This window comes from Saccopteryx bilineata, chromosome 3, assembly GCF_036850765.1.
Source record: "Saccopteryx bilineata isolate mSacBil1 chromosome 3, mSacBil1_pri_phased_curated, whole genome shotgun sequence".
NCBI classification, from domain to species: domain Eukaryota; kingdom Metazoa; phylum Chordata; class Mammalia; order Chiroptera; family Emballonuridae; genus Saccopteryx; species Saccopteryx bilineata.
Window position 1 is genome coordinate 101,873,992 of NC_089492.1, and position 16,858 is coordinate 101,890,849.

At 35.9% G+C, this 16,858-nt stretch overlaps 1 protein-coding gene across 2 annotated transcripts in view; it reads right to left on the reverse strand.

Moving 5' to 3' along the window:
* The window catches only part of SRBD1 (S1 RNA binding domain 1), a 219,140-nt gene that overhangs the window by 39,988 nt on the left and 162,294 nt on the right, over positions 1-16,858 (reverse strand). Inside the window, exons 17-19 of one of the 2 annotated variants that reach the window (XM_066267044.1) lie at positions 6,419-6,525; positions 4,703-4,879; positions 167-346 (exon numbers count right to left, since the gene is read on the reverse strand). In XM_066267044.1, the coding sequence (XP_066123141.1) occupies positions 167-346; positions 4,703-4,879; positions 6,419-6,525 (464 nt within the window). Of the gene's footprint in view, positions 1-166; positions 350-4,702; positions 4,880-6,418; positions 6,526-16,858 lie in introns of both variants that reach the window. The other variant, XM_066267043.1, reaches the window with a different exon arrangement.

The following is a 16,858-nucleotide window of genomic DNA, read 5'->3' on the forward strand; positions in this document are numbered from 1 at the left end:
GAAATAAAATAATGTGCTACATAACTCAGCAATGCGGAACTTCTGAAAAATGTTGTTATGTTAAACACGGTCATATATTTAGTCCCCATTATACCAAAACAAAGGCCATGTGCTGCAGAGAACTTACACTGGGCATGGAGAATTCTCACAGGGGCCTCGGACTTACCTCCTTGCTATGTTATAGGATTCTGGGTGAATACAAGTTTGGTCCAAAGGATCTGGCTTCAGGACAACATTCGCTGCGGTTTTGTTCTTCTTCTTGCCCTGCTTCTCATTTGTGCCCTCAGCACCTGCTGGTAATGTCATGACAGTCCCCTGACTTGGGCCGGCAGATTCAGTTTGCTGACTACTAAAAGCATTTGAAACAAGGGATGGGGCGAGAGGAATGGTGAGGTTGGGTAGAAAAGAAAAGAAACTTTCATTAAAAATGTGCTTATTTCTCTGCCACACACAAACAGCAACCAGATCCTGACCATTCACTTCACAGAAATTACCACTTATTTGTGTAAACACTGTGAATAGAATTTTCTGTTACTTAAAGCCCAAACCATTCCTAACTGATTCAGCCTGTATAACTGTCATTCTAGAAGAGAAAAGAGAAGAACGGAGGGAAATAAGAAGGGAAAGAAGAAAAAAAGATAATTTCCCAGAGCAGAAGAAAAATACAAGTTCTCAAATTATAAGAACCTACTGAGTATAAAACAGGATAAATGGAAAAAGACTCATATTTGACACAGTGTTGAGAAACTTTAGATTATGGTAAGTCTAGAGAGAAAAATAAAACAGATTTCTTCTAAAGGAACTCGAATCAGACTGGCATGAAATTTCTCATCGACAAATCAGATGCCAGAACACAATGGTGCAATATCTTAAAAGTTTTAAGAGAAAATGATTTTGAATCTAGAATCATATACCCAAACTAGCATTCAAAGAGGAGGGCAAATTAAAATCATTTCAGACATGCAATGTTAGTGCAACCCACATAATATACCCTTTCTGAAAAGAATTCCATAAGGATATATATTCCAGTAAAAACAATGAGCTCAAGAAAAATGATAATGTGGGCTACATAAAAACTTATTAAGTTAAATAACTGCTCATCAATAATGTAAAAAAGATATACAAAAAGAACCCAGTCTGAAACTAAAATCCCAGGTCATCTCATTATGGGATGCAGAATAAAGGTAGAAGTTGGGACAGACTTAAGGTTCTAGTCTTCTTAGAGCAGGACAGAGACACTAGAGGTCAGTCCAATTAGCTTTAAATATACTGCTCTTAAAAACTAGAGGATATTTCAAAATGAATATAAAGTGATAAAAAAAAAAGCATTTGATTTTTCTTATTAAACAAGAATAGAAAAGTAAACAAGTCAAAGAAAGTTGTTCAATTATGCAAATGAGATGCAAAAACAAGTTTTATTTCATTGGTGAAAATGCACTATACAAAAGGCTGAAAGTACTGGAGTACCTGCACGTTCCCCAATCCCCTAAGTTTTGTGAGCAGTGTATAATCACCACAAGAATAAAAAATATACAACATGAAGTCATTAATGGGAGATAAAAATTAGGTAGAAAAAACAAGGAGAAAACTTGTTAACTGATAAATCTGATGAACAACATGAAAGGAAAAGAATAAGAAAGTATCATGAAGAGAAAATATGTAAAACAAAAGATTAAGTCCAAACATATCAATAAATACAATAAATTTGAATATATTACATGATTGACCAAAATCATGAAATCTATTTGTTTACAAGTCACAGAAATTAATTAAATGCCGTAGAAAGTTTGAAAATAAAAATATACCAAGCATAGTCAGAAAAGACAAAAATAGCAACAGTGATAGCAAACAAAATAGATTTCAAAGCAAAGAATATTCAATGAGATAGCAATAGTCCATTCGGAATAAAGGGAATAAAGGTATGATCTATCTATCAAGAAGATTTAACAGTCATGAATATTTGAGTACTTCATAATCAGTTGAAAAAAAAGAAAGTTTTGAAACAAATGTGTACCAATGGACAATGATTAAATTATGATCCATCTATAAATTATCTATTATGTAGACATTATAAAAAATGATATATAAAATCTGGGAGGAGATCGAAGATATTATATATTACTGAAACAAATAAAGCAAGTGTCAAGTAGTTATATAGAATGATCCATTCTGTATGCATTTAAAAATCTATACAAGCTGACATAATTAAAAATTTATTTTTATTTAAAAAAAATTTCCATTCATTTGAGAGGGAGAGAGAGAGAATGTGAGAGAGAAGCATCAACACATTCCACTTAGTTGTCCCTTCATTGATTATTTCTACTTACCCTCACCAGGATCAAGCCTGCAACCCTGGCATGCCAGGTGGAAGTTCTATTCATTTAACCACCTAGCCAAGGCCAAAAATTTATTTTCAAAAAGCAATATATAAGAAATTATTTAGCCTGACTGGGAGTAGCATAGTGGGCAGGTGTCCACCGGGAACACTGAGGTCAATGGTTTTGAGTGTAGGCTTATCAGAACGGGGTAGCTGGCTTGAGGGGGGTGTGTGTGAGATTTTCCACACGATCCCGAAGCTGGGCAGCTTGAGCCCAATGGTCACTGGCTTGAGCAAGGGGACATTGGCATGGCCCTAGTCAAGACACATATGAGGCCCTGGCCGGTTGGCTCAGTGGTAGAGCGTCGGCCTGGCGTGCAGAAGTCCTGGGTTCGATTCCCAGCCAGGGCACACAGGGGAAGTGCCCATCTGCTTCTCCACCTCTCCCCCTCTCCTTCCTCTCTGTCTCTCTCTTCCCTTCCCGCAGCCGAGGCTCCATTGGAGCAAGGATAGCCCGGTCACTGGGGATGGCTCCTTGGCCTCTGCCCCAGGCGTTGGAGTGGCTCTGGTCGCAACAGAGCGATGCCCCAGAGGGGCAGAGCATCACCCCCTAGTGGGCAGAGCGTCGCCCCCTGGTGGGCGTGCCGGGTGGATCCCGGTCGGGCGCATGCGGGAGTCTGACAGTCTCTCCCCGTTTCCAGTTTCCAGCTTCAGAAAAATACAAAAAAAAAAAAAAAAAAAGACACATATGAGAAGCTCAATGTACAACTGACATGAAAGCAACTACAAGTTGAGGCTTCTTGCCCTCTCTCTCTCTCAAAAAAAAAAAAAAGAAACTATTTTATATTTTAGGTCCTGGCCAGGTAGCACTGTTTTGATTAGTGTTATCCCCATTCACCAGGATTGCTGATTTGATCCCCAGTCAGGGCACATATACATGTAAGAAGCAACAGATAAATGCATAAATATTAAGTGGAAGAATAAATTGATGTTTCTCTCTCTCTCCAATCAATAAAAAAATTTTTTTAAAGAAATTTTTAAAGTGAGGATGTAGTGCCCTTTACTTTTCATTTTCTTCTATTTGTCTGTTTCAATTTTCTACCCAGGTATTCAAAAAACCATGCAAATTAAGAAACATGTAATTATTTTATGCTCATTATTTTTCATTTCTGGCTTCTGGGTTTTATGGTTTACTTAGAAAGAAAGAACTTCCACCACTCTAAAGTTCTACATAATTCACTCATGTTTTCTTCTGGTACTTTTACAGTTTCACCTTCATTTAAGTCTACATTCCACCTGGAATTTATCTGGGTATTAGGGATGCGGTGGAATGACAGCTTCCCCCACACATACCAAATTTCTGCCAGTTGTCATAAAACCACTTATCTGAGAATTAATAACTGGACCCACTATTTGAAACATCACCTTTATTATAAACTAAATCCCATCTATATGTTGGTGGATTTTATACTCTATTCTGTTCTATTTCTACATCAAAAACAAACTGTTTAATTAGTATAGCTTTATAAGGTATTATACTATTTAGTGGGGCTGGTTTTCCCTTAAGTCTTTTCCAAAATAAAGATTATTTGTCCATATTACCTTTACTATTTTTGTCAAAAGAAAAAAATATATATAAATGAACCAGGTAGTCCCAAGGTAGCAAATACATAAAAGTTATTCTTTCATAAATGATGCTAAGAAGTTTACTCAGTTTCTTTGCTTTCTTTGCAACAATTATAAAGCAAAAATTAGCTCTTAATCAACAGAACTGACAACTAAAACTTTAGTCAGTTTTCAGTGATAAGGAAGCACAAGCCCAACCCTGCTTAGGGGAACAGCTGTCTCTATGAACTGGCCGTTCTGCAGTCCGCTTGACCACTTCACTCTGTACCAGTCCTTCCCACTGTGATGCTCCAATCACATTGGCCCGAGTTTTGTTTTCTGAATACACCAAAGCTGGGCCTGCCTTACAACCATGTGAACATACTGTTTACTATTCCTTGTATGGCTGGCTTCTTAATTTCATTCATAATTTGGCTCAAGTAACTTGTCAATGAGTAACTCATATAATGAGTTGTACTGCTCCCCGAGATAGAGTGACATCTCTCGGTTTTAAATTTTATAACACTTATTACAGCTGAAACTATTTATTTTACTAGTTTATTTATTGTCTGTCTCACACATTAAAATGCAATCCCACAAAAACAGAAAATTTGTTCATTTGTTCACTGCTGTATTCCCAGTGCCTAGCAAATTCTGGACAGTCAACATATGTTGAATGAAGAAATGAACAGATACCTAGGATTCATGCCAGTGAGTAGGATGGGGCACCGTAAGAAAGGAGGTCGGTATAGAACCAAAAGCGCACACTTTCATAATCACCTGCAAAACTTTCTAGCATACTCCTGGTTAACCCGGATGAAGCCAGCACACTGCTGGAACGACTTCGGACCCAGTCCTTTCACTTTCTTCAGCTGTTCTCGGTTGATGAAGGGCCCATTTTTCTCTCGCCATTCAATTATATTTTTGGCTCGGTTGGCATTGAGTCCTGCAATATGCCTTAAAAACATGAATAAAATAAGAAATGTGACAGATATACTAGTTCCAACAGTATCAAAAGAAAAGCTCTCATCTGAAAAGATTATGATATAAAAGAATTATATCATAAAAATTGCAGTTACACATTGTCATATGTCTCGAAGTTAAATTAATTTTTAAAAGGGGGGGGGATTAAATTGGAAGACAAAGTGAGAAAGAGTTGTCCAAGGAGAGAAGGAAAACAGAAAGCAAAACAATGACACGACCAGTAGAACCATAAAGATGCTGTACGCTGCTTAGCACTGGTGCAAGAAAAAGGGCTGTTCCCCACAGTATCTCCACATTACTCACTCCCTGCATTTCTAAATCAAGTAGTACTTCTGCCTATTCCTATTTACCTTACAAGATGAGTTAATCAGCCTGTTGTCATTAATGCAAAAACTTGAACTATAGAAAGGTTACTTATCCATGAATGTCATGGTTAGTACAAAAATATGAAAACTACAGTATATAATTAGGTAGTTTGTTTGGTGTTAATAAAAAGATTACCATTCAAGAGAATTTTAATTCTATTATAGAATTCTATATGTGGAATTACGAATGCTTATAGCTATGAAGAAAAGTAATACCTTAAAATGTAAGGGATACTTTTTACAAAAAGCTAAGAACTATATGATTTCACATATAGGTGGAATATAAAACTGACACTTATGAACACAGATAAAAGTGAAGTGGTTACCAGGGAGAGAAGGAGGTAGGAGAGGAGCATGGGGGGAAGGGTGTAAAGAGGAAGAAATATATGGTGACGGAAAATGATTTGACTTTGGGAAATGGGCATACAATATTATCAACAGTTCAAATGCTATAGAGATGTTCACGTGAAACCTATGTACTCTTATTGATCAATGTCACCCCTTTAAATTTAATTTTCTAAATAAAAAAGGTAAAGAAATGTAAAGAATATTTTCTGCTATACCCATTTCAAAGGAAAAAGGTCCAGATCTTTTCTAGAGTTCCAGAATTTTCTGCTGCATCTTCAGGCTTGTATAATAAATGCAAACTATGAACAAAAAAGCAGCTCTTTCATAGCCCCAGAAAAAAAAGAAGACAAAGTATATATGATGTGATTATAGTACAATGAAGATTTTGATGTGAGAGTTGCAGAATCAATGTCAATTATATGGTACTTATACCTGGACCCTCAGAATTTGTCCTTTGGTTACTGCCAACTTTGACAGATGAATGTAAGAGACTAAACTAATAAAAAATATCTACTCTCATGTTGTGAGAAATAGCTCTTTTCCATGTTAACCTCATTTAAATTCTATTAGTGACACTAATGCACTCAAAAGTAGCCATATGCTCTTTGCTTTAGATTTGCAGTATTAAAATAATTCTTTTCTTAGACAATGTCTTCCCTTCTGACTGACTGCCTAAAGCAATGTATGAACTCATAGATTTTCTATACTTGACAACTTTACACATGTGCCCCTTGTTCTAATTGGATAGCCAGTTAAACTCAAGATTCTATGATCTTCAGCCACAGATTTCTTGTCTCACCTTAAAAGAACTTCTGAACAGATGTTAATATCCACGCCCACAAAGCTGACACATTCTTCTACAACACTGTCCAGTGTTGCCTTGAGTAAAGTCTGGGATACATCATGCTTAAAAGACAAAAATCAAAAATCAATAAAAAATAAAGAACAAAATTCCTAGACTATTCCATTACTTTGCCTATATCCCTGGCAGAGACACAGCGTAGTAAGTTTCTCATAAACATACTGTTAGCAGATGTAATTTAGCTGAATCTAAGGAATGTGTGTATTCCTTACTCTCAAATTACTCATACACTTCACTCAAATATAATAGCACTAACATTTTTCCCTTTTCCGAAATCCTGCTTAATTATAGGAGGGGTTCTCAAACTTGAGCTTGCCATCAAAATCACCCACAGGGCTTGCTGCTGGTCCCATATCCAGATTTCTGATTCAACAGGACTGGTAAGTGGCCTGAAAATCTCTATCCAACAACCTCCCCAGTAATGCTGTTGCCAGGAGCATACTTTGAGACATACATTCACTCACTGCCTTGTGGTGCTATCTTCACTTGCATATGTATTCCCTTAGTTCTTCTTAAGAGAGTTATATTATAATAGGAAGCAACACACTAATACTCAGTAAATTTGACAGTAAATCAAACTCTCATTTCATCGAATTGAAGATACTACTGCTTATAAGAAATACCATTATTTTATACCACTAAGAAGATACACTGATAATTAACAATGATGCAATGCTCTCTATTAATTTAACTTTTATTTTGTAAATATTAAAAGAGCTCTTTTAGACTCATTTATAAAGTTTTGAAATCAAATATCATGCACAGATAAAGAAGAAAATATAAATAGTCTATGCAGGTTAAGGTATTCCCACAAGTTTTCCACATTCAGCATCCAACTCTTCTCCATCACTTCTTTGCTCAGAATCAAAGATGTCCAAGTTTTTCCATACAAAATTGTCTTTAACGTTATCAAGAACTTTGATAATGTAGCATTTCTTAGAAGAGGAATATTCTATAGTTTCTGGGATTTTCTTTCAAGCGTTAGATGTTCATTATGTAAGTTTTGATAGTACTCCCATCCTACTCTTAACAGAAAGTATCAACAGAAGCAATTTTGTACAGCAACAAAATCCATATTCTTACTTTAAAATTTCTTAAATGTTTTATTGTTAAATGATTTGATGACTAAACCTGTTAAGTTTCAGGATTAACAATCAAGCTCACAGAGAAAATACACCATGATTTCCCACAGAGCCAATGGCAACTGTGGGACACCACTAAGTAAAAAATGCACCCTGGTTTCAGAGATGTTAAAGTGCAAGAAAATGTGCATCTAGAAGTGATGAAATGTGGTATTTGAAAGAGAATATTTATTGGCTAATTAAAGCCAGATTACCAGAATGAATAATTCATAGTACACTTGCTGCTATTCATAATTCTTTTTTTTTTTTTTTTTTTTTTTTTTTTTTTTTTTTTTTTTTTTTTTTTTTTTTTTTTGGTGAGAGGCAGAGAGAGACAGAGAGAGGGACAGATAGGGACAGACAGGAAGGTTGAGAGATGAGAAGCATCAATTCTTCCTTGCAGCATCTTAGGTGTTCATTGATTGCTTTCTCATATGTGCCGTGACTGGGGGCTACAGCAGACTGAGTAACCCCTTGCTCAAGCCAGCGACCTTGGGCTCAATCTGGTGAGCCTTGCTCAAACCAGATGAGCCCACACTCAAGCTGGCGACCTTGGGGTTTCAAACCGAGGTCTTCCGCATTCCAGTTTGCCGCTCTATCCACTGTGCCACCGCTGGTCAGGCGCTGCTATTCATAATTCTAAAATTAAAGATACTCTAGTTGTTTGTTGTTCCCAGATATAAAACTGGGGGTCAGCATCCTTCTCTTTTCCATATATCTCAAGGAAACAAGTATAGGATTGATAACCTTAAACTCTCAGGAAGACAATATAATAAACAGGCCCCTACGTACTGTGATTACAATATTATCACTTAGTAACAGCAGAAGCTTTTATTCTGAAGACTGAAGGGTGGTACAGCACTACTTTGTATTTCAGAGATAACCTAGTTAGTAACTATGCAGGCCACAGCTAAAACATTTAAATGTAATTTCAAAAAGCTAATGAGCAAACAATCATGAAAAAGATCACAAAGAAAAACCTAAGATCTCACTGAGAATCTGATTGCTTTTAAGCTACAGCTTTTAAGAAGCTGGAGTCTTTATCTAAATAGATGAGATGCAGCAAAATGAAAAGGGCTTAAAAAATGAGAGTAAGAGACAGGTGATACATAGAGGCGAGGAAAACAATAGCAACAATAAAAACTATTTGAGGGAAGAAAACTCTAAACAAACAGAAAAAACTAAGAGTAATGGTTGGGAGCCATTAGAATAAAGACAAACAGCTCCACCTACTTGAAAGCACACTAGATGCTTGAGATATTTAAGTGAGGAACAGTCTCTATAGCAGACAGTCTTGGTTGCCTATCCTACCTCTGGCCTCTAACCCCTTTTCTCCCTCCAACAGAAGCCTGACTGCATTTCATGCATCTACCCTACCTCTGTGAGGCCATATGCTTGGGGAAAGCTTGCCCCATCTCTGGCAGATGATAATGACTGGTTTAAAACCAGTGGTTTTCAAATTGAGGGTTGGGACCAATTAGTGAGCCATAAAGTTAATTTGGTGGCTTGCCACCAGCATAAAATAATCATGAAAGAAATAGAATAGACCACATAGAGCATGTTGTATATATCCTTAACGTGGAATGAAGAGTGCAATAAATAGTGCAGCCAACTGAGACTATCATCTGAAAGGAATACATAAATGGGTCAGGAACATGTGTTTTGTTCACTGATATCTTATTTGATTTTCTGATAAATGATGATCATTTTAACCACTAATTAATGAAGAAGTTAAAGAAGAACTTTTCAGAGTTATGAAGCAAAATATCAAAAAATGTATGGGGCCCTGGTTGGTTGGCTCAGTGGATAGAGTATCGGCCTGGCCTATGGATGTCCCGGGTTTGATCCTCCATCAGGACACACAAAAGAAATGACCAACTGCTTCTCTTCCCCTCCCTATCCTCTTTTCTCACTCTTCCCCTCTCTCAGCCAGTGGCTCAATTGGTTTGAACATCGGTCCCAAGCACTGAAGATAGCCTGGTTGGTCCAAGTGTCTGCCTCAGGTGCTGAGAATAGCTTGGTTTATCCAAGCATTGCACCAAGACAGAGGATGCCATGTGGATCCTGGTTAGGGTGCACGTAAATATGAGAAGTTTTTCATTTTTTGGCAAGATGCTGATTCTTTCAATCAAGTTTAGTTCCAAACTTTCAATGTATTTTTCAGAAAGAATGTTAATTGACCATAACATTTTTCAAATTATTAGCAATTATAATATTTTAATTGGGTTAGTACAAGTTGTCCTTAAAAAAAAAATCAATTTAAACTTTGAAGAAAAATGAAAATGATGCAAGCTCAACCACCAGACTGGGAAGTGTTAATAATGGCAGACAAAACTAAGGGGAAATACTCACTAAATCAGCAATCTTTAACTTGGGTTGGACCATATTTTACATAGAAAAAAACAACAACAACTATAAGTCTTCAAAAAAGTGACATTAAAAATGATTTTACAAATACACAAAATAATAAAAACTGACAGATGTATTACTGGTAATAATGTTCTTCTAGATATCAGACTAAAACCTTCAAAATTAAAAACCAAACTAACCAAACCAACCAAGCAAGCAAACAAACAAAAACCCCCACTTGAAATGTCTATACTAGAATGGCTAAAATAAAAAAGACGAAAGAATACCAACTCCTGGGAAGAAAGTGAAGAGACTGGAATGCTGAAAATATCAGCATGATAAATAAATTTTAGGTCAGATTTGCAAGGCAATTCAAAGGAGGATTTATTTTGTATGGTTTAAATATAACATAAAAACAAAATCAGACATACACAATCTAAAAGTGCATTATTATTCAATATAAGTTAAATTAGGTAAATTGCAGAAGAATAAAAAAAATGGACAAATGCGTAAAAACACAGAAATTGTCAAAACTGACTCAAGAAGAAATAAGAAAATCTGAACAGACCTATAACAAGTAAAAAGATTCAATCAGTAATCAAAAATCTCCCATCAAACGAAAGTCTAGGATGAGAGTTCTTCATTGATGAATTCTACCAAATAAAGAAGAATTAACACTAATTCTTCTGAAACTCTTCCAGAAAATAAAAAGGAACACTTCCTACCTCACTCCATGAAACCAGTATAACCCTGATATCGAAATCAAACAAAGATAACCACCAGGGAAGAAAAAAAGAAAAACCCACACACAAAAACTACAGACCAATATTACTTATGAATATAGGTGCAAAAATCCCCAACAAAATACTAGTAAACCAAAGCTAACAGCACATTAAAAGGCTTAAACACCATGACATAAATATTATTCATTCAGTATATGTGCGCTCAGGAACCAGATACATGTTCTTTTCCTTTGAGAAACAATCTCTCTTGGCATTTTAAAACTTTTAATTTTGCAATAACCTCAAATTTAGAAAAAAACTTTTAGTTAAGAGTAGAAAAAGAATCTCCTTAGAGCTTCATTCAAATAAATACTTCAGTGTGTATTTCCAAATACCAAGGACTCTGTCTTACATACCACTGTATAATTATAAAGTCAGGAAAGTTACCACTGATGTAACATTATTACTTAATGCACAGCCCATACTCAGCTTTCACCAACTGTCCCAATTCTACATTATACAATAGCATTTCCATCCCAGTCCAGAATTCAATCCATATTCACACATTGCATTTACTTATCTTTTTATATTTTGTTTTAGGCAGCTTTCAAGACGGTTCCCTGATATTCAACTCCTAGTACTCATGTACTTATGTAATCCTTTCTCCTTGAGTCTAGAATTCACTGATGATTCTTGTCTGTATCAATTATCACTAAACTTATTCACTGCTCAAATGACTAAGTTGTGTGAAAAAGTATTTTTCATCTTTATGCAATCAAAAATTTTAAAAACCGGGCTTAATAGTGTACTATTAAGTGCTCAATGTCCCATGGACATTGGAACATATTCATGGACAGCTTATACCTCTAAATTAAATTAAATCTTTCCTAATTTTGTATTTAAGGGTTAAAAATCCCTGTATTTAAATATAAATAAAAATAAAATAGCATTTAGCTTTATCCCAGATAGTAAGGATAAGTATTTTCAGAAGCTGTTATTTTGAATTATGTTTAATTGTATAAAGAGATATATGCATATACACAAATATACTGCTCACAAAAATTAGGGGATATTTTATAGCTTCATGTTTATTTTGAAATATCCCCTAATTTTTGTGAGCAGTATATTTATGTGATGGGTATAACCATGGTATGAAATGTATTTCCTGCTATGTGTTGTGATCACCAGTTATGAAAAATAATGATCTAGGACAATTATAGTGGTACTCATTACATTTATTCAATTATGGAAAATGAAAAGTATAAATCTGCTGGGGGTTTCAGAAAGATTTCACTGCTCTTAAATACAAACCTCTATGAAGAGCTGGACTTTTATTCTTTCAATTCAAGAATAACTGCTGGAACCAGGGTAAACATTGTAATCATGTGACTGGCACTAGTCTGAGGACACAGCTGAGTCACTGAGCATGGCAGGTGGCACACAAGGAAAAACTCTAGTTCTTCATGATACTCTTGAAATCCAATTGTATTAACTAGTTCTAGAGTCAACCTTCCTCTGATGTTCTTGTAATATTTTCTTACTGTTTAATAAATTTCCTATTGTTTAAGCCACTAGGAATTGGGATTTCTAATGTCTTTCTAACTGAAACAAATAATTTTATTTAGGGGTTTAAAGTCTAGTAGGAAGATGACAATAAAAACAATAACCACACTATAAAAAATCCTTGATATTTTACTGTCAGGCATTGCTATAAGACTTTATGATATTATCTAATTTAATCCTCACAATTATATATAATATGTATATTATTTCAGGTAGTGTCTTCATATATAAGATTTTATTCTAAGGAAACAGTAAGACATATGTGAAAAGGTGTGTGTGCGCGTACATGTGTTCACGTGTGAGTATTCAATTTAAAAATTTACCCAGAGGAGAATTATACAAATAAATTATAAAACAGACACATATGAACTATTAAGAAGTCATTAAAAAGTATCAGGTAAGGTAAAAGACATTTTACCAAAATACTTCTTTCTCTCTCTCTCTCTCTCTCTCTCACACACACACACACACACACACACACACACACACACACAAGTCAAAGATAACATACTGAGTTGAAATACTTTTTAATTCCTCTAACAGCTAAATTTCTACAAGGATTGCTGTCATCAATAATCCTGGATTTTACCTAAATTCTTCCCCAACATTTTGCTTAGAAAACTACTAAAGGGTGAACACTGTTTTCTTTCTTTCTTTTTCTTTTTTTCTTCAGATTTTATTTATTGATGAGAGAGAGAGAGAGAGAGAGAGAGAAGGGGAGAGACGAGGAGTGGGAAGCATCAACTTGTTGCCTTGACTGGGCAAGACCAGGATTTAGAACTGGCAACCTCAGCATTCCAGGCTGAAGTCCACCCACTGCGCCACCACAGGTCAGGCAAGTTAACACTATTTTCTAAAAGTAAAATTCATATATGTTTAGGGGAGGAAATACTGAACAAAGTTCAATATTGTCCCCATAATAATGTCTTCAACATTAATTTGGGTGCATTGATTTTGTCATTCTAAAAACTTTTCTAAGCAACTATTATGTACTAGACACCGTGCTCATTTGCTAGGTGCTGAAAGTACAGGAAAAAGCATATGCACTACATGTCTTCAAGAAGCTCAGTTTACACTTGTTGAAAGCTATTTGTGACACACTGCGCTATTGGCAGTCACAGTATCAGAGACAAGAGGATCCCAAGACTGACTATGCTAATTGTCAAAGACTTGAAGCCAGAAAAAATGAATTGTTCCATTTTTTAAGTTACCTAACTCTGAATTTTTTGGCAAGTTATTTGAATTGTATAAACAGTCTGTTTTGAATTCAAGAAAATATTGTTTGGACCATTATATTTTTATCTAAATTTTATAAGATTTTTAAGAAGGAATATAAACAGTCATTTATGCTAGTCAGCTTTTTTGAGGTCAGAATCCACATTTTTATTGTTACTCTACCACAAGCTTCCGAAGAATTGCTGCTCTTCTCTTTTCTGTCCTGAAGCACTAAAATTATCTCACAATTATTTTTTAAAAGTCCTTCCAGATGAAACATTGTCTGTGGACTACAGCTACAGAAACAAAATTTCATGGTGCATATTCCATATTAAACTTTTAAGTTTATTCGCCAGTGGTTTTCTGATGTAATATTCTTGAGTATTTTCTTCAGCAATTTTCACTCACTTGTGTCCCTTCCTGTCTCTATTGCCAAAATACAAAATATAGTTAGAAACTACAGATGCAAAAAAACTTTACAGGGAAAGCTAACTTCAAATAAAGCAAGTTCATTTCCTCATCTTGCATCTATTTTTCTTTGACTGACATGTGACAGTTTAAGAGTAATCCAAGAGAGCGTGTGTTAAATGACCCATGAATGACAGCTGACAGAAGAACAGAAAATATTTGAGAACACAGAATATATGTGCTTAAGGGTAGCTCCTGCTCCAATTCTTGAAATCCAGTACATAATAGGTCTTTACAGACACCCTTTAAAGATTAAAGCAGTGGTTCTCAAACTTTTTGAAGTCGGGGCACATTTAAAATCCTACAAATAATTGTAGGTGCACTATATACAAATTTCTGAGAAATGTTATAATAATTAAGTCAAATATTAAAGAAAAAAATAGAAAGTCCAAGCATGCTTTTATGGTAAACAAAATAAATACAACAAAATTAAATTTATTCTGACATTAAATAACATTTTTATGTTACATTTTTTGAGTTATGCTTTTTAGAATTCATAAAAAGAGGAGTTAAAAAGTAAAAAAACGACAAAAAATTATCTTTATACACAAACACACACACACACACACATTCTTAGTAAGATTTAGTAAATTTGGCAGGTCCTGGTGTGAATGTGTTTTTTCATTCTTATGTTTATGAGAAACATGAGCCTGATGTGTCCTAGCGATTTCTTCAATGTTTGGGCATATATTTGAAAGGCAAACTCTCATTTCCTCGTCAATACATTGAAGAATTCCTCTCTTGAGTTGAGTGCAGAAATACCCCCCTCCCCATACATATCATCTTAACTTTACACCAAACAAAGGATAAAAGAAAGCCTCCAGTCTTTCCGGGGGACATGGGAGGTAGTGTAAACAATCCAGCACCACAGCCTGACCTGTGGTGGCGCAGTGGAATAAAGCGTCAACCTGGGACGCTGAGGTTGCCTGTTCGATACCCTGGGCTTGCCTGGTCAAGGCACATATGGGAGTTGATGCTTCCTGCTCCTCCCCTTTCTCTCTCTCTCTCTCTCTCTCTCTCTCTCTCTCTCTCTCTCTCCTCTCTGAAAATTGAATAAAATCTTAAAAAAAAAAAAAAACCTTCTAAAAACAAAAAACAATCCAGCACCACAGCTTAACAGCCTTTTGTAACCTAATCAGGCAAGTGAGGTGGGGGGTTGGGCAGACTGTCAGCTTACAGCCAATTCTCTGGAATAACATAGAGCGCACCTGGAATTCTCTAGGATGCACCAATGCACCCTGGCACACACTTTGAGAACCACTGGACTAAGGCAACGTTCAGCATTATAAAAGACTGTATTTAATTTTAAAACAACTTTTATTTTCTAGCTCTAATAGATCACAGGTATTTACATATAATGGGACAAATATTCTTGAACAAGATTAAAAAAATATTTCTTCATAAGCACATTCTTTTAAAACCATTTTTTTTCACGCCAGCAGAACAATTTCATTTTTTAAATGCATAAACAATACAATGAGCAACTCATTGTACCCATGGGACTCTAGGATTAAGACAGCAAAGGGCATTATTAGTCTTTCAGCACTGGAGGGATTTTCTAGATCTGGAAACATCAAGTATGGCCAGTGGTCATAAGAGGAAAGAAACAACACAGGAAAAGATTCTCTTGGTAAATCCTCCTCCTCTGACAAAGAACATAGAAAGTGTGCTGAAGACTACTTTATTGGTATCTCACTATTTAGGCACCCAGTTTACATTAACTTGTGCTATTTAACCTCAATCAATTTATTCAAATTACTTGACAGAAAGATCCCCGAGATAATGATTGTCTTCTTTGTTCTGCACAAGACAAATGGAAACTCATTTTTAAAACCTAACCTTCCACCCTGACTCCAAGGTAAGAGTTTCCCCCAATCCTCAGGCATGGATCTACTGAGAGGTTTCAAAGGAGTGCCCACAGTTGTTCAGTGAGGTCTCCCCAGTCTGAATGGCCAGAACCCCTATGTTCCCAGGGCACTGTATAGCCTTGGGAATCACCACTCAGATCACAAAGCTCCACCAGCTTTTCTATGCTTGGATTATAAATGTGCACCTTAACATCTGGTCAAAGACGTTTTTGAAAGAAACAAGACTTCTACTTTTAGCTGTGATGGAGTAATTGGTACCAGAACTCTTTCCTCACAACAAACAACTATAAAATTGGCAAAATATTTGGAAACTAAGTCTCTATGTTAGACAACAGGTACTGCAGGACAATGATCACAGAGATAGGGGAACTACACAATTTTCCACGATCTCTGTTTGAGGACACTTGATAGACTGTGGCACAGGGAGGCGGGACAAGCAGAGTACAGCAGTCTTACTGAGCTGGGGAAGAAGATATGAGTTCAGAACTGCTGAAATGACTGGAATTTTAAGAGTAAAATACTAGAAAGAATGGGACTACAAAGATTTGTACGAGACCCTTTTAAGTATTTGGCTAAATTCTAAGCTGCATACACCGAGGGCACTAGAACAAGACTGTATAAGACCCGGCAGAAAACAGCTGTCTGGAAGTTGTGGGCTATATAGGGGGCCTTCAGGTTATGACACAGATCTGTTCCTACAACAGTGACATAACCTGAATTCTGGCATAAGGTGAAACACACCCTAGTCTTAGTCACTCACCTATGCTAATACAGTTATAAAATCATAATCTAGAACATAAAAACACAACCAAGCCATAGAAAAAGGAAAAGGACATAAATATACTGCACTGTACATTGTACTGCAGTAACAGAAATGACAAAAAATGAGTGTGGCCTGACCTGTGGTGGCGCAGTGGATAAAGCATCGACCTGGAATGCTGAGGTTGCCAGTTCAAAACCCTGGCCTTGCCCAGTCAAGGCACATATGAAAGTTGAAGCTTCCTGCTCCTCTCCCCTTCTCTCTCTCTCTCTCTCTCTCTCTCCCTCTCTCTCCCCTCCTTCTAAAAATAA